The 19294-nt window shown below is 39.2% G+C and overlaps 1 protein-coding gene and 1 long non-coding RNA gene across 2 annotated transcripts in view; one reads left to right on the forward strand and one right to left on the reverse strand.

The window, feature by feature from the left end:
- Positions 1-19294, forward strand: part of LOC117282358 — a 169048-nt gene that overhangs the window by 53997 nt on the left and 95757 nt on the right. The gene's annotated exons all lie outside the window — the stretch shown is intronic.
- LOC111865074 overlaps positions 6194-19294 on the reverse strand; it is a 287468-nt gene continuing 274367 nt past the window's right edge. Inside the window, exon 5 of the mRNA XM_023852804.2 lies at positions 6194-9154. Coding sequence (XP_023708572.2) covers positions 9072-9154 — 83 coding nt within the window. The 3' untranslated portion in view covers positions 6194-9071. The remainder of the gene's footprint in view (positions 9155-19294) is intronic.

Genomic DNA, 19294 nt, shown 5'->3' on the forward strand with positions numbered 1-19294 from the left:
GTAGTAGTAGTAGTAGTAGTAGTAGCCTACTAATGCTACCTTGGCTGTGTCAGTAAGCTGAAGGATGTGCTACATGGCCGGTGGGTTTTCCTTCCGTGTTATATATAAAACAATTGTGGAGACCTTCTAGTTTCATCTGAAATGAATTCCAGGAATCCTGGGCTAGGGAGCTTGAAGTTGACCGCTCACTTTCCCATAGTGTAGAGGCCCCGAATGCCTCGTTTGCGCATTTGTGAGGCAATGCTAAAGCAGAAGAGATAGATTGGCACACATTATTATTATTATTATTATTATTATTATTATTATTGCCGCGTTCCCTCTTAGCCTCAAACATTAATATACAGAGTGTCGATTAGGAGAAGTTGTTTTTTCTTACTTCAGCCAGAATATGCAGATAACTGAGATATACTCGTAGCTTCGTGGACGCTAATATTGTTTAAATTTTATTTCATCTTCTTGTGTATTTTTCTGTGGAAATATAAACTGTCATCCAAGCACATATTTGGTTAGGTGAGATAAAACTAATTCTTAAGAAAATATAATTTTTGTGGGGGATATCCGATATTCAGTTCCTTGACAATTCCTTAAAATCAATGGACAGAAAAAATTACTAAGCTGAAATGCAGTGGGTCAAAGTACTTAACGATATCCAGGCACTACGTAAATAATATGACAGACCTCTGCATCATAATCATCATCATCATATACGAGTACAGCGTTGTATTCATTTTTCTTTGGGGAATGATGATGCAATATAAGCAATTTCGTGATTTGAGTAAATATAGGAAAGACATATCACTCTGGGGACCAAATGAATCCTATAAATTTTTCTAGGCATTATTAAATTATTAGTTTGTGGTATAAAATGAGAGAAGATAGTCATGAAATGTGGATGGGTAAGAATTTGGAAGTAGGTGGTGATGCCATGTTTCCTTTTACTCAGAGCAACACAAGAGAAACCTCAGCCATGGGACCCGGGAACCAGTCTTGATTAAAGTTCTCTCTACAGAATAAATATGTGGAACGTTACCGCTTGATGACCTTTTCAGTAACAGTACTATTAGCAAAGTGATTTTTCTTAATTGTGTTATCCTTAGCAATGGTGAAAGAGAGTAGTTGCAATAGCAATTGTAAGGGCGGGTTGTTCTTCCCGGCTTTTTCAAGTTTTAGGTTCTTTTCTTATGTGTGACTACAGAGGATAAACAGTTTCGTCTTTAAGCCTCGTCTCTCACTCCTCTACAGGTCCATTGTGAGAAAACGGATAAGTTGAAAGTTAAATATTCTACACGGAACATATCAGAAATAGTCCGAGAACCATGTTGTAAGCAATAAATGATTTACCAAAAATATTCCCAATGTTTTAAAACATGATCGGAAATATTTTTAGAAAACTTGCGTCCTACTTTAAAGACATACTCTAGCATACTTTGTTTGTCAGTTTGTACTGCATGCCTTGTTTAAAAATGCTGGTAAAATTTCCCTATTTCAGCTCATGTAGAACGCAATGACAACGTCTTGTTTTACTCATCATCACTTTACACTATGCAACATATCAAAGAGGTCTAAATAACCTCTCTCTTCCAGCCTTTACGATGTACATTATTGCACTATCTTTTGATGTGTCATTCACTGTCGTATACTCGTGAAAAGCGACGCTCTTAAAATATGATAATACATCACAGGAATCACGGAGTGTTACCAAAATATGTGTTTGTTGCATAACTGTTTAGTAATAAGGTATCCTGATGACCTCAGGCATATTAATTTGCCTATGGGGTATACGGAGCGAATGATGAATTATTATATTGAATTAGTCTGCGCTGTTCCTTTTGGAATTAAATCATCTGATTTGGTGCGTGAGACATATTGTGATTAAATCGTTCATTTAACAATAAAGTATTATTAGTGTTATTTTATTGGGTAGTGGACAAGACACATTTTCAGAAGAACAAAGGTGAAGTTTCTCGTTGCTGATACGAATATCTAGTTTTGAAGTTGTGTAATCGTCTGCAGTTCTGAGAAAAATTCTGTACAACTATTAAGATGTGCGATTCCTTGGAGAACTTCTGGAAAAGGTTCCAAGTCGGTTCTTGATGATTATAGAACTGTTGAGCTTACATATTTTTGTCATGAAGGCTAGAATTTTTGTGTGTTTTATCAATTATGGTTCTTTTGGAAGAGAGCTGGGATAAACTTAAACGACCTCTTGAGAGTCAATACTTAGCGCCAAGCGATTTCTGCCTTTACTTGCAGCAGAAGAAGTCGACGGATGTTCATGAGCTTACACACAATAAATAGTCGAGTAACATGTCCTTTATTTCCTGCACATTTCTCTGCAATAAAATAATAAAGCAGTGGAATAAATATATAACTCTGCAGAAAACCGGAAGTGCCAGATGCCTGAAATAAGTTGCGTTTGAGATTCTCGCAGATGTGACTGTGCAGAGTATTATCTTTTGCGATATAATACCTTGTAGACTTGTAGTTCGACGTCGTTTAGGAGAAAAAATGTTGCTTTCATTATTTGGGCCGAAATATAAGCCAACAAAATAACCAGCAAGAAATAATTACCAAGCAGAGCAAGCGATAGGGGACACAATTTTCCTCTGAAACATGGATGAACTTTTTACCAGACTGCACTGAATTTCATCCAGAGAGACACCGATACTCGTAAAACATATTTACAAGGAACATCGAAGAGCTAAGTCCTGGATTGTTGTCTTAAACTATCGTTTTGTATTCGATTTGAGGTTCTCAGCAACGGTGGCTATGAAAAGTTATATCTTTGAGATATTACGCCGTGTAGTCCTGTAAAACTTAACCGATTTTAAGGAGAAAACTTCTCATCTATCTTCAAGATTAAAGATTAAATTGAGCAGGAAAGCAGCATGAAGCCTGCAGCAAGCAGAGCAAGTCGCGTGATGCAGGACAGTATAGAGTAGGAGGGAACTTGCAAGCCAACTCATCATTTCCCATTGTCTGTCACAGAGCAACAGAGTGCATCAGTAGGAGACAAGAGAAGAGTAACTAGGTTGAGCCCTGAAAAGGGCCGCTGTAGCAGACATGAGAACGAATGAGGCAGAAATCATTAAGAGTGGTGGACAGAGAACCGAGGATGGTAGGGGACAGTTCGCATGTGTGGGTTGTAAGCATATAGAAGGAGGTAAGACGAGCAAGACCAGGGCAGGGACGCGCCGAGGAACCGCTGTCTGGACGAGACTTGACTAACTACTAATTCCACGCGACATGAGGGGCTACAGCGTCTGTTCATGCCCGCCGCACCAATTACGGCCCTGATCTCAGAAGCAGGCGTGTTATACTCTGTGATTCACTGATACTATGCGACCTTCGTCATGAACAAGAGTCTTCTTTCATTCCACAAAATTTTGACCTTCGGTATGACATCCCTATGTACCACCTATTTCACCATTTACATACGAACTGAAACACAGAACGTAGATTATTGATTCGAAACCCGCTTGCTGTGGAAGATAATCCTACCTGTATCTTAGGTTCCTGTTTTCAGTCGGCTTTATATAACTGTATAAAATAGATAATCCATGTCATTTTTCAATTTTAGATTGTAAATTTTTAATTTTGTTTATGGTAGTAACGACGAGATGTGAGGCCATTGAACTGCTGGAAGACAGGAAGTAAAACTTTCGCCCTTGAGGGACCATGCCCTAGTTTTGGCGACACTTGACTAAATGTGCTTAAAGTGCTCTTTTGTCCAACTTAAAGCCTCAGTTATTTATCCTACTTGATCTATAACGTAGCACTGTCAGCAGCCATGCAGGCCTTACAGCTGTCCAGAGAAGTTTCTAGTTTGTCACTTTCGTGTTTCTACGTACGGAATGTCAATCTACAGTTGAACTTGTCCCTTCAGAAGTAAAAGTAAACGTTACTGTAGTTTAAAATCGCAGTTAGTGGCGGTACAAATTTTGTCAGTCCTTTGTAATCATCCAGGATACGTACCTGTGCATCAACTACAATTCATCTCACAGTAATCTAGTCTGTTCCCAAGATCTAAGTAGACCTGTTTTATTGTTCTTCCTGAAGATCGTCCATAACAATACAGTACATAACAGATGAAGAGCCGGGATAGCTCAGTAGGTGGAGCGACGTGGTACTGGCTGGAAGGCCGGGGTTCAATGCCCAACAGGAGTGAGAGCATTTTACTCTCCGCAGCGTGCAGACCGGTGACCNCCCCCCCCCCCCAGCGTCCTATCCAGTGGGTACCGAGGTCTGTTTCACCGGGTTTACAGTAGTTGGTGCCTGAAGCTGAAGCTGACCACTTACCTCCATCTAATGCCCAGGTCAAGAGGGTGGAGCGGTACCTCCACTGTCCCTGTGTCTTCATGATTTAGTGCTTAGTTAGCACAGGGATAATTTCGCTTTTTACCTCTAGGTAAGACACCTAGGTATCTTTTAAGTTAGGGGCTGGCTATGAGATAAACTCATATTCTGGTTTTCCGATTAACGTCTACAACATTTTTAAGGATTCTTAGTTCAGTGGAGACCAGTGGTGCTCACCATTAGCTGCTTCTGTCCCCAAATTATTTTTAATCCGGTTAAATAGATTATATTTCAGATATGTTTGCTCACGACAAAAATATTTTTCGCATAAAGTTGTATACATGGCAACATGACCTCATTATAATTCATTTTTAAAATTATATTATTAATATTTGAGTTGTCAATTATTTCAGACTTAAGATAGGTGAAATAGACTGAAGGGCGAAAAGGGGCTGTTTGAAATATTAATACTAAGAGAGTAATCTGAAATCAAATATTTTATGGCCGTCCATCTTGAAATTCCAGTGGCCTGAAGACAAAAAATAAACGTCCAGTTTACAGAGGTGACAGGTGTACGAGTATGCCAGGAATAGATTATGCGACAGATGTACGTCTATGTACGTGGAAATGACTGCTGAAAGTTGTAGGCTGAACTTATGAGGAAATTAACCCCAAAACAGTAAAGTGAAAGGTAAAGGTATCCCTGTAACAGGCCGTGGAGGCCCATAGGGTTGTGAGATATTGAGGTTCCCACATTTTCTATACATTCGGCTCACAGATGGCCGCAAAGTTGTCAGCCCTACGCGCCGGCCGCCCTTTACCCCCAAGAATATTCCTGGTACTCATTTTTGTTAGAGGCTGAGTCGACCCCAGGGCCATAATGCGGCTCGAAGAATTAGGTCAATTGAAAAAATCCAATGACCTCATCGGGACTTGAACCCGCGACCTTCCGGCTTGTAGCATAGTGCCTCAACTAACTACGCTACCGCGTACTCAGTTAACCACAAAATATTATTCATAAAATAGTTCTTGTTTTGAAAATAACAGAAGAATATTATAGAGAAATGAAGAGTGGGAGAGACATAAACTACCACATGATTTGGTAGAAATGAACAGTGATGAGCGAAGTGAATAAAATGAAAGAAGTGGGCTGTTGTAACATAGAACTAACAATGAGAAGGCGCCTGCCAAGTAAACAACTGCATGTTTGCCGCGCCATAGCTCAAGCGGTTAGTCGCTGGCTTCCCACCGCGGCGGCCCGGGTTCGATCCCGGGCCTGGTCAAGTGGGATTTGTGGTGGACAAAGTGGCGCTGTGGCGGGTTTTCTCCGAGTACTTCGGTTTCCCCTACCAGTCTTCATTCCACCAATTGCTCCACAATCACCCTCACCTATCATCTGGGGCTGGTACAATAAGCCAGAAGTGGGCGCAGTACAAGGGGCTTAGTCCCTTGGATGTTACTGGATGTTACGCTGGAGGTTTCTGTGATATTACATACATAGACACACAGCATAATAAAGTGGTCTCATTTGAACTTTAATATTCTATCAATCATTGAAGAAGTTATGAAATTAGTGATCCATGCACCATCGATGGAACTAAAGAGGTTAAAAGGAATTTTTAATGCCAATTGGTAACAGATTTTGATTCGTTAAAATGCTACATAGGTCTAATATATAACATTATTTAAACTATGACTCCAGAGTACATCGTTTTCCTTAACATTTTGTGTTCATCTTGTTATCTCCTCTCCGCACTGTAAAGAGGCTCGAGACAAGAGGCTATTGACAAGAATAAGAATCAGGTCTATTGCATCATTGACACGGAGTTGTCTTACAAAGACTGTGAATAATTGAAGATTTTACCAGATTATTTTCTGTTCTGTGTCTAATCTACCACACCCGCAAAGAACGTGGAAGAATTCTTCCATGAATGTTCAACAGAGACTGTTTTTCAGTAACGTGAAAGAGAATATAAAATTATGTGACGTCATTACAGTTAATTTACACGAAAAGTAGAGACAAATCATGTTACGCTCTTATTGTTGATTAGATGACAGCCAGTTAATTAGATAGTAGCTGTTGAGATAGATGTTGAGGCCAAATAAACACGATGACATACTTTTCAAAGAATTCATTAGACATTAAGGATGCATCGAGTTCTCCATAGTGCATAAGGCGAAGGAAAACAAGGAGTCACTTGGGATGTGTTAGCGTGTTTGCCCTATTCCTTGCACTGTAAGCATTTCTTCTTCGTATTTATATATCGATAGAAATTTCTTACATATTTCTGCGTTATTGTTCGCATGCAGTTAACGTATCAGCACTATATTTACATAAATATTACGTTTATGGACAACATATTTCGTCCTCTCTTTTCTATAAACACCATAATGTTCATATTACAAAACAACGTTTCGGAGACTGAATTCTGTCTCCGTCTTCAGGTAAACCCAACTCAGTTGGCCCCAATCGATATAACTAGTACTTATCTCCGCACACATTTTACAATTTACACTATTCCGAAGGTACAACGATATAAGTCTCAAATTTTTTGGCGTGCTTTTAAATTCCAAATTTGAAGCATGATTACTGATTTCATGCAGTTCTATATGATTCCTGTACATATTTCAATTTTTCAGTATATATGAATAGTAATGTGATTTTCGAGTTATGCATGTTTTTCAAAATCATCGATACACCCATATTTCTGAAGGATCGCAAATTTCCAGATCTTTCGAATAGTTGTTGAATATGCCTGCAGATTGCAGGCAAGATGAGTGATATTAGGTCACATTAGTTTCTAAGCAATTCAGAACCGAAGAACAATGCGGAAACTCTCTTAATCCCGGTTAAACATTAATGTAACGAGTCTCAGAGAATATAGTACGAGTTATGATTAAACAAGGATTCTGGTGTCTTTTCAGTTGGAACTGTTTGGCTGTCGGTGTTGTGTTCGTTCACTTAGATTCATAACACAAATTTTGCTTATTCCATAAATATTATCGTAATTTGTTATTCACATTTTAAAGACCATATTTAAAACTTTTCGGGCTTTCCTTCTTGTTTAAGCCAAGTTAACTCTGTAGTTTTGGTTCTGTTCTAGTGCTGATTACATTCTTGACCAACAAGCCCTCTTAAGGTTCTCGAAATACTAAATTCCGTTTACATGTACAAATTTGACTGTCTTTTTAAGAAGTAATAATCCACATAAATAAGAATTACTGGATTGTGCAAGTAAATAGCCATACATGCATTACAAGTAGGACAGTTTAATGCAGGAGCCATGGATTGCTGTATTGGAAAAATTCAATTTTTTTACAAGTAATTTCACGAACTTTACATTTTTATATGGGGTTGTAAAAAATTTGTGTGACGGTGATAATACCAAAATATTTCCATATTTTCTTAATTACAATGACATTTTTCTGCCTTTCCATAATTAAAAATACTTGTGACGATAAATAAAACTATTCGCTAAAATTACCGAGGGTTTCAGTGTACGTAAAAGCAATATTACTCCAGTACATATCTCTGAAACAATCTCAGTTTTCGGGTAAAAATCATGAATGTATTGCGAAATAAAATCTCCTAATCCAAATGTGTCTGTACGAGCCCATCTGTGCCAGTTCTCCTTGTCGTAACAGTACTTCCATATCGTGGCAGTTTGTCTTTAAGTTATTAGGCCTTAACGATGTTACGATAAATTAAAGTTGGTATAACTTTCCCATAGTTAGGTGCTATATTCACTGTCAGTTGTAATAAATTGTCCCTAATGTGCTACAACCTACCTACGTATGAACCTCTTACCTACCGGCACTACCTAGTTCTCAACGCATTTAACCATTCCCCTTCTCGCTTATGCTCTCAAATGATTTCGTACACAAATATTCAACAGCGTGGCACATATATTAATCACAACTCTAATAATTTACTTTTTATTAAGAAAGAAATTTGAGCGAGCTTTTAACAGATTACGGATTGTTTTTGTACATCAAATTCTTTATCCCATACTACTAATGTAATGTTAACACCCATAAATGGTAACTTTACTCTTTTCCACGAGGCTTTTAGCATTTTAACGATGTCTTGCATAAGACGGCATTAAAATCCATTACCGTTATGACTAGTTGTTTTGCTTATCTTGAATCCATTACACAAAATCGTAAAATAACTTGTTTTGATCATTGCATTTCATTTAATGTTTTATTGTATGTATTTACTGGATGTGGGATCTTATGAGTATTTTCTCTTTATTTTGGAAGCTACGTTTCCTAGAAGCCACTGTAAAAATGTGGACAACTTGACAGACAAATTTACAACCTGTCTCCTGGGATTATTTCTCCAGATCTAATTATTCTTCAGATTTTAAATAATTTCCGTAAGTAACGTATTCACGCCTAATCTTCTGCTAATTTTACACCAGACTTTGATTTGCACTGCATCCTTTTGCCTGTTGATGTATTGTCCCACTCAGGCTGTTCCAACAAATATTCTTAACACTATAAATTTCCGCAAAAGTTTTTCGGACGTTAATGACACTTAATGTCTTGTAATATGTCTTACTTCGATAGAAATTTATTTCTTCTTTCATTAGCCACATTTTAAGTTGGTAACATTTCACTTGACTAGTAATGTTATTCCAGTATGTCTCCTACGTTGTGAATGTCGTTAACACTGAACACATGTAACATACATACAAACGTTGCAGAGGTCGGTCGTGACTTATTTAGACGAAGATGTTGGAGAGACGGATAGGATACTTCAAATCTTGAAGCTATCTTGCAATGTGTGAGCCCAGTATCAGCAGCAGCAGATGCAGAGTCGTAGCTAACCGTGGTGATGCATTCTGTGACGTAACTGTAAACACAAGAGGTTATAAATTGGTGTTAATTTACAAGAAAGGAAAACTATTTTGTTGTTACTGTAGATAATGTTATATTTTAGCGTCCTGTTGCACTGGTTCATGTCCATGATATATATTTATGCTAACCGTCTTACAGTGCACACTTTTTATTTAATTTCACCTTTCTCTTCACTTTTACACTACATGTTTCAGCACTAATGTGCCATCTTCAGGTGTGTCTCTATGCACGTCAAATTACTGAAACATGTAGTATAAAAATGAAGAGAAAGGTGAAATTAAATAAAAAGTGTGCACTGTTAAGACGGTTAGCATAAATACACATCATGGTTACTGTAGATGTTCGGCATTCATGAAGTCCTATTTGACTTGAAAAGAGGAACGTGCAATACTTTAAGCTAAATTAGTTAATGACTTAACTTATATAATATTGACTTATGAAATAAGGAAAACAACGGACCGCAATGGGAATCAGCACGGTTGTCGCGCGGTCTGGGCATGAAATATCTTCGCTCGCTCAAACACTGGGATCGTGGGTTGGAATCAAACTGAAGGCAAGGATGTCTGTTTGTATTTATTCTGTGTTTGTGCTAGATAGCGGTCTTGAGACGGGCTGATCCCCCGTCCAAGAAATCCTACAGACTGTTTTAAATTAAGAAACTAAGTGAAACGAAGCTTTTCATGGATGCCCTGTGCTCCAAGCGGGAGCAACAGGAATGAGAAAAGAAGAAGAAGAATTGTAATCAGAGAGAAGAGTATCTTTGACTGTAAATTTTACCAGATGTGCATAATTGTGAGCGTTCTCGCCTCAATTGTTATGTTCATAATATCAACTGTTCTTTCGTCTGTATTTATGTCTCTTGTGGCTGTTGGCCAGCGCATACTGTACTTCAGTCTCTTTAAGTTGCCAGGCTAACAAAGGCACTTTAGGATTCACTCAAGCAGTCAAAAGCTTTACCCTGAGGAATGGAAAGGGGAAAAAGACGTGAAGGCTGACCGTTCAGTTTAGTGGTTCTCCAGCGCCCTGACAGACGGGTGTGACGTTTGCTCTTCGACTTCCGCGTGATCAAGAGGAGGTGAATTTGTTAGTGTTACAGTGTACTATGCAAGCTATCGAAATGGAACTAAAGAAAATCTCTGTAAAATTGTTAATTGGTAAATCTCATACATCTTCCTTATCATAGTAAAAAAAAAGAATAAAAAGTGTTCCTCAAGAATAATAATACTATTCAAGCCTTTAAATTGCAATATACGTGGATTCAAACCTACGGCTGGAACGTCTAAAGGAACAGGGCATTATGACACCGTAATGTATAAACATTTATCTCGTATTTTGTTGTATCCTGTTGTGAAAATCACTATAGATAATATTTCTTACATTTCGGTAGACACAACATTGTTCTTAGTAGTTGCAGTTGCTCCCTAGGATTTGTTACGCTAAGTATGTGACAGAATAGTTGTAACTAAAACAGGACCTGAAGATGGCATACATGTGCTTAACATGTCGTCCTGAACAGGAACTCAGTCTGCTGAAAACCGTGTGATGTCGGTATTGCTGGTGGAATTGTGTCTGATCCATACTGTGTTACAAAGATAATAAATAATTTATACCTTCAAATAATTTCCGACTGGTTTCCAAGTTTCTTACCAGTCTCTTAATTGCTGTTGCTGCTAATACACATGACACTGAACGTGCCCTACTTTTATGACTATCCTATGACCTCCTGTCAAGTGAGCCCTGCAGTTTGTCTGAAGTCGTCGCCCGTTATTCGGGATAACAACCTACTGAGTCATGCAGAATATGAGGTACCCACAACGATGGTTATGAAGAGTTCTGTCTAGTGGTATATAATGCCGTGTAGGCCGCTGAAAGCAAAGTGACGTTTCGGAGGAACATATTGCCTAAATATTCAGATTCAAAGTATAATTCAAGCAAGAGACCTGCCTGAAGCAGATAGCTCGTTGAAGAATCATAGGTTGACATTCAACTGACTACACGGCTTTCTACCCCGAAGGATAGAACTCTATGTCTTAGTTAACATTCGGAAGGGCACAAAGTGAAATTGTGATGATAAAGCAGTATCTGAATCTTGGTTTTATCACTCTACCCAATTCGTTTGAGTTTTGTACTTGGGGGTTGGATCTTAAATTTGAAGTTGCAAGCCGAATTGAATTTTGATCCCTATTGGTGTAATGTCGTGAACGGAGAAGTTCATGGAGGTAGGCCTAGGCCCACTGGGGCTGTAGTGCCAAGGAAAAAAAGTGGTGTAATATATTTCCTGTCTTACACAAGACTGAATTCTATGTTCCCAAAACTTCTTATAGATAAAAAAGTGGTATATGACACAACATATAAGACTAACCATAATAGTATTTAGAACTTTAATGCGAGCCAGTTTTACATGGCATGCATAACAAAAAACCTGTAAGCCATGTGAAAATCTCAGTGAGGCTTATCACAGCCAGTCCACCCATTTTTAACATACTTGTACTTTCCTTATTTTTAAAACTAAAAGTATGCTTATGCAATCTCCTTCCTGTGTGTCCGTGTCCCCGCCCCCAAATCCACTTTTTAATGGCTGAACCAATCTTTGAGACTTGGTATGTATATCGAGGCATTTGAGCCCATTTCATAGGCTTACTTCATGCATTCCTCCAATCGGTCTGTGTGTTCGCATCTATATCCCCCCTCGTCGCTAGACAACGGCTCGGTAATCACGTTCCCGCGGCAATGGACGCACAAAACAAAAAATTGCTGAGCCCGTTTTTTGCTATGTGTGTGTGTGTGTGTGTCTGTGTAGCCCCTTCTCGTTGCAACGTAATGTCCAGGGAAACAGGTTCCCGCGGTAAAAAAGAATTGTTGGAGGCGTAGTTTTCTGTGTGTTCGGTGCAGCATCAAAGGAAAGTAGGCGAGTATTTCTTCCATGAATTTCTCGTTATATACTGCTATTACTTACTTACTTACTTACTTACTCATGGAGCTGAGTCCTTCTTGAGGAGCCGCCAATTCTGCAGCTACTCAAGANCACCTACGCCTTGGTCTTCCCTGTGGTCTCTTTCCTTCTGGCTTTCCCACCAATTTCCTATACGCATTCCTCGTCTCCCCCATTCGTGCTACATGACCTGCCCACCTCATCCTCCTTGACTTGATCATTCTAATTATACTTGGAGAAGAGTACAAGTTATGAAGCTCCTCATTATGCACTTTTCTCCAACCTCCTATGACTTCATCTCTCTTTAGCCCAAATATTCTCCTCAACACCCTGTTCTCAAACACCCTCAGTCTATGTTCCTCCCTTAATATATACTGCTATAGTAATGGAATTCAAGGACCATTACATCTGGGCTTTATGCAGTGTGGTGAGCTTATTTTTAATGTCATTAGTTTTGCAACATTAGTTTCTAGGATAAATAATACACTTAAAGGTAAAATGGTTTGACAGTCATACAAAATGAGGTAATGTACACTTGCAAGAAACTGACTTAGAAAATTGGTATGCTCGTTTCGGCGTGCTATATTTTCTAGCTTTTTTGTTTTCCATACTAAATATAGGTACTAAAGGAGCAAAACTATGAGGATAGTAAACAGAAGGCGGTATGAAATGTAACGAGAATAAAAGCATCAAAACACATTAATACAAATTGTGAAAGGAAAGCTATTACGTCATACTTGAACGAATGTTGCTACTGGTAACGAAAAAATTACTTCATTAAGAGGACGAGCAGAAATTTAATCTGCAGTTTTGGTGTACAGGAGAAGGATAAATAACCAAATTACACTACAGAAAATCCTTTCGTAGCTTTCGCAATTTGTATTTGCGGCGGAAATTTCGTCGATCAGAATTTTAAGTTGGGCTTATTCTGAAGTACAGCTGTGACTTGAAGAAGAAATGTAACAAATCTATTTTTCATAGGCCATGGGTTAGTTTCCATTTTGGTGGGGGGTTATGAAAAACTGTAATATTCACAATAAAGTGAACTTTGGAGGTTGGGATGAAGGAGAAATGGTGGCTGGAGAGAAAAAGAGTTCTGGTCCTGTTTATCCCGCTGTACTTCCATTCAGCACGTCTGGAACGAAGAGTACTGCAGCCTCAGAAATACTGAGGCTTTGTTTAGAATTCCAGAAGAATCAGCTGCACCAGTCATTGAGAATGACGCAAATTAACCTCTAGAAACCATTAAAAGCATCAGCAGGAAATTGCATAAGCGCTGCTGTGGTCCACCGTTCACGAGAATGTCTGGGCTTGTTACTTCTCGAAATTCTTGTTTTAACTTCACGATGTTACCAAGATTCTCGAACGTTTCTGCTTTTGTTTACTAGAGGCACTGCTCAGTGTTATTAACTCTTTCCATGAGTGCAGTAATTTAGTTGCTAAGAGTCAAATATTCCGCCTGCAAAAATGAAACAAAAAGCTGTGTTGGCTTTATGAAACTATTCTTTCTCTTTGTAGGAGATGAGGTTTTTACAGCGGTGGTTATGAAGGTTCTGTCTTCTAGGATATAACATCGTGTAGTTCGTTGAAAGTCAACCGACTTTTCAGAGGAAGTTATTGCCTCCATCTTCAGGGTTAGGAAATAAGAACAAGACCCTGACACTGAAGATGGAGGTGTTATGTTTCTCTGAAACGTTGATTGGCTTTGAACGGGCTACATGTTGTATCCCAGACAGCAAATTTTTTAATTTTTTTTCTTTGCCCCCTTTTTAGAAGATACTCAAAATATTGGTGTGGTATATGGAATAGATTTCTGCTCAAGAAACTAAGACTAGCTCAGCTGTTCTAGAAATTCCCCGCCTGTTATGAATCTTGATTGTTCACTGCCGTGTTCCAGAATTCCATTACTAATCAGGCAGTATTAAGATATAACCCACTAACTTCCTGGAGCTGAGCCCCTCTTGAGAAGCTGTCAGTTGTGCACCTACTCAAGAATTCTCAACATTTTATGGAACCCGAAGATTCATTACCATGATCACAAGAGCCCGTCACTGGTCCCTGTTCTGAGCCAGATCAATCCTGTCCATATCACCCACTCCTATCTAAGATCAATTTTAATATTATTAATATTATTCCCCTACCTACGTCTTCCTAGTGGAAATTTTAGCATATAAAGAACTATAATTTTACCTGCTGTTTTATATGGATGTAAAATCTTGTATCTCGCTGCATTCGAAGAAATGGAGTGTGGTAGGATTTGAGTTTCTCACCGCTGTAATTATGAAAATTGCCATTTACTGGGATACAGTACCGTGTAGTCCGCATATGAACCGACGTTTCGGAGATAAGTATCACCTCCATCTTCAGAGTCGAGAATTAGCCGAGGGTAAAGGGAAGGGGCGTTGCCCAGTCGGCTCATACATCTACTGCACAGCGCTGTATCCCAGAAGATGACAATTTGCATGGAGTATGGTGTTTGAGAACTGGGTACTGAGCCGAATATTAGACCTAAGAGCGAGAACATGTCGAGACGATAAGAGAAAATTAAGTCCATATAATTAGAAACTTCTTTAGCCAGAGTTCTTAACCAGACTTAATCAGGATGAACAAGCAGTGAAGGATGAGATGGGCTGGACATGTATCAGATATGGGAAGATGAGGAATACATTCAAAATTTTATTCGGTCAACCTGAAGGGACTAATTTGGAGACCTAGGCGTAGATGGATATTAAAGGAGCTGTGTGTGGGCATGAAAATGATTTATTTGGTTCACGACTGGGACAAATAACGCTTTCATTTGGACACAGCAAAGAATTTTCGTGTTCCACACATACAAAACAAAGGGATACGCTTTTCGGCTTAGCAAATATAAAATTACGAATAAATCCACTATGGATTTAATTATTAGTATGATTGTTTAAATTTTACAAATTCTATGGATAAATATTCTGAAAATTACCGTGATTACTTCAACAGGGCATTTTATTCCGTATTTTGATGGACATAGTGGATTCACAATTGCTTTTGATGTCTTATCTTTTGTATTCACGTTGAATATTTTATACTTTCAGAATTATATATCTTTAATTTCTTAAATTGTTTCACGGGGTCTACGAAATATGCATATATATAATTTTTATACTATTTATTTATAGCGTATTTCCAAAGTATCCATGCATTGAAACATACTGCAATGCTACAGCGCCGGTTACTTCACGTGGCCAGTAGTTTCTTGAGCAGCATGTGACCCGTGATATTTGTCGCAGTTGTGCTGTACTCGAGCCTGCGTCAGGCTATCAGGCTCGAGTCCTCGGCGGTTAGTAATAATCCCAAGATATTGTGAAGGTTAATTGTGACCAGGAAGTTTATGGAGCTGCTGGTGGAATTAAAGCGCCCGAACGAGATATATTTCCTGCCGCACGCCCCCCCCCAACCCCAGCACACACCATCATATCGCGTTACTAATCAGGACTTCAGCTTCTCCTGCCAGACTAAAATCTAAATTTATGCGCTAACGTATTGAAACTGGAGGCGCGTCGGGAGTAATTGAAAATATTACTCTTTTACGTAAATTAAAAAAGTTTTTTGATCCACAAAATGCATAATTGGCGTCGAAAATCTCTCCGCTCTTATCCGTTTCCTATCCTTTTCCTGCGTTTGCTGTCTGGATGCTTTGGCTGGCGCCTCCCTGCTACTGTAGTAGAACTTAGGGGAAACGGAAGTTCCTGAAAGGCAATATTTTTGGTGTTAAAAGTGAGGTCGAGTCTTTCTACCCACTCCACTGGCAACCGCTGTCTACTTTAAGGCTACAGGATACCATTTGATACAGCATCCCGCTTCACCATTTTCTGCGAAATAAAAAAAATACAACACCACTTACAGCTTCAAAAGAACCGTAATCCTTTAAAAAGATTGCGTTTGTAAAGAAGACGCACAAAGACTTATCTGAATATACTGTAACACTTTACTAAATTGCATCTAGATGTGGATAGAAATTATATTGATTCAGAATGGACGAGTTGCACTGTAAAGTCTGTCATTTAGCCTACATCCTTGCCAGGATCCAAACTGTCATGAAGCCAGAACTGCGGCCTTCTTCTGACACAGGTGAAGTACATTTGTTTCATAAAGACATGAAGGTAACGGGAGAACCGAGACAAACTCCAGAAACATTTTTTTAGGAATAGATTGTATATTCTCTACTTCAATTTATTGGATAAATTATATATAATTTTATGAATAAGAATATATAGAGTGCAATCACATTTTATGTGACATTTAATCAATACAATTTAAAAATTATTAATAAATTCTCACTTTATGAACAAAGTTTGAAATTACGCGAATCCCCACAAACATTCGGCAGAATCATGTGTTTAAAAACTGATCTTGGTTTACGCAAAGTCTTCAGAATCGTATCCTCGCACAAAATGCGACCACACTGCTATTTTAATGCAAATTTTAATTTGAGTGTGAATGCCTGTTAAGCAGGGAGTGACTCTCAGATAAGTTACTCTCATGTGAGATACTAGCAGTCACAGCTACTCTCGTTCGAACACCTCCCACCAGTGTACGGCAGCCCTCTAAGGTACGGCAACTGACTGCGTGACCGTAATTCCTCAGAGAAGCATAACACAGGCCAACAGCTGTTTTGGTGCCGGGGTATTTGGAGCTGATTTCATATGAATTTGATGCCCTGAATTCAAATATGGCATTAGTTTTTGCCTAGGAGCTCAAATTTTTAAGATATAACATTTTGGTGAAATATACGTTACACTATTTTAAGTTAAATCAGTGGATCAAATAAAAAAACTCAACATGGAATTTTTATTACTATATTATAATTATATTNACTTTACCGCGATTGTGTAATATCGAATGGCAGGATGATCGTAAAAGATATTGTGACGCATAGACCCATTACTAGGGGCCGACTTGGTAAGCACATTCCCGCGGAAGCGTACGCACGCAATAATATGACATCCATTGAAAGGTAACGGTTCGGTAAGTAAGCCTTTCCAACAATAGAGAGGCCGTGGTTTCTGCGTGGTCTGTGCCAAGGAGTTATAAAGGGACAAAGGAGGTCGTTTGAGTGAGTTGTTGTCAAGAATTGGGTCGAGTTCTGGAGATGTAAGTATAAGGTGATTGAGAAGAAATGGCAAGGAAGGAATTAGGCAGTGAAAAGAAGACTTCATATGTGATATGAAGTGACAGTGAGACTGTTATAAACCCGTTGCTAGGATACGGCTAGTGAAGATTGAGAACCCTAATGCGTGTGTAACTTGAGTTGTAAAGTGTGGAGATCAGCGATAGCGCTGTAATGCTTGCAGTTCTGATGTTTGTGCATATGGTGTTAATAAAACTAATCATCCAAACCAAAACCCCGTTTGTAATCACCCCTACACATGGCAGTTTACTGGAAAGAATATTAAATGAAGCGGTGGTTGTTTTAAGAGTAATATATCAGCCGATCACAGTCGCCATGAAATATAAAGTGTGTACACTTTTCTTCCGTTTGAATCGTAAGTTCGACATTAACTCGGGGTATGAATGTATGTGTCAATTGCGTGTTTGCGTTGCTTATCTAGGCAAGAGTCTTGAGACGGGTCGATTTCCACTCTAAAGGCTCGTCCACATTACTCGTGCTCGAGCTCACCAGGCTTGTGCTCGTCGGGAGACTCCTCTGGCTTTTACTTATGCTCGTAAATCTTCGTCCACACTACTTCAGTTGCTCGCCAGGCTTCAGCGCGTGAGGATCCGTATATTTACTCGTAGTGTGTATAGGCTGTAGTGTATTTTAATTTATTGGCTATAGTTTTTAAATTAAAAATTTTAAATTTGCTCGTCTCGTGATTTGTCATATCGTCCATATTATTCGCGAGCATAGCGAGTCACACGAGCACGAGTAATGTGGACGCGCCTTAAGACGTCATACCAAGTATCTGTAAACAAGATTAATCAATTGTGGAAGCGGGAAACCTTAGAATGCATTGGCCTGCAGTGCCACACGACGAAGGTGTCAGCGTTTCTGAGGAGAAACTGAGGAACCTCGAAGAATACAACGGTCTCCTGGTTAAGATTTGAACCCTTGAAATTCCAAATATGTACACTCCAACTTTCCGTTCCATGTTCTCTCCCTCAAAAAGTGCTGCTTGGGCCCTCACTAAATGCATTCCTAGTATTCGTAAAATTACGTTCGAAAGCGTTTTTTGTCCACTTTTCGTGCACATCTATATTGCTATCCTTCAAAGGATGTCGAGCTTCCACGTATTGCGTCACAGCGTAAAGCCACCAAGGCAATATTTGCACTACAAATAGTGGAGAGTAAAATGTTGTGGGTTGTGCTAACTGAGGAGAGTGTTGAATTTAAAGAAAGAGATTCCTTTTCGTAAAATCGATAACAACCGCGGCACGAGAAGGATTTTATTGGAAGTTAGCATGGATTGCATACTTACAACTAACCCAGAAACTTTTGGATTCCTCGCAACATATCCGTTTGGGTTCATTATTTCGTAATCGTTATTTCTCTTTTTTTGATAAAATAATTCTGTGACATCGAAGGATTAGAAATTGTGGGTTCAAATCATTAGAAGTAAAGGTAAAAAGGTAAAGTTTTACTGTGCTTAATTACACCTACAATGGAATAGAAATATAAGTTCGACATTCCTCTGCATGGATGGAGTGGTCAGCTTCACGCCCCGGCCCTTATACCCCAGAGGAAATAGCCTCCAGTGATCACTGGATAGGAGACTGGGTAAGAACCAGAGCCGGTCTGGGCGCTGTGGAAAACAAAATATTTTTTTCTTTCCTGTTGGGAGTCGAACCCTGGTCATTCAGACCGTAGCTATCGTAGTATTTTAGCCCTTGAGCATAACTAAAGGTAAAGCTGTCCCTGTGCTTAACTAATTAAGCACTACTCCATGAAGACGTATGGGGGAGTGGATGCATAGATCCATATTTTCTTCACCTAGTCACTTGGACCAGGTGAGTGGACAGCTTCATACCCCAGCCGCTTAACTCGGGGAAAGAGCCCCCGGTACCCATTGTATAGGAGGTTGGGTGGACCCCAGAACCGGTCTGGACGATTGGAAAAGTCAAAATTCTTGACCATACCGAGACTCGAACGCCGACCCTTCGGTCGTCTAGCCCGTAGCCAGTCGCTATACCGACTACGCTATCCCTGTTCCTGCCTTTGGGCATAAT

This window comes from Cryptotermes secundus, unplaced genomic scaffold, assembly GCF_002891405.2.
Source record: "Cryptotermes secundus unplaced genomic scaffold, Csec_1.0 scaffold1494, whole genome shotgun sequence".
NCBI lineage: Eukaryota > Metazoa > Arthropoda > Insecta > Blattodea > Kalotermitidae > Cryptotermes > Cryptotermes secundus.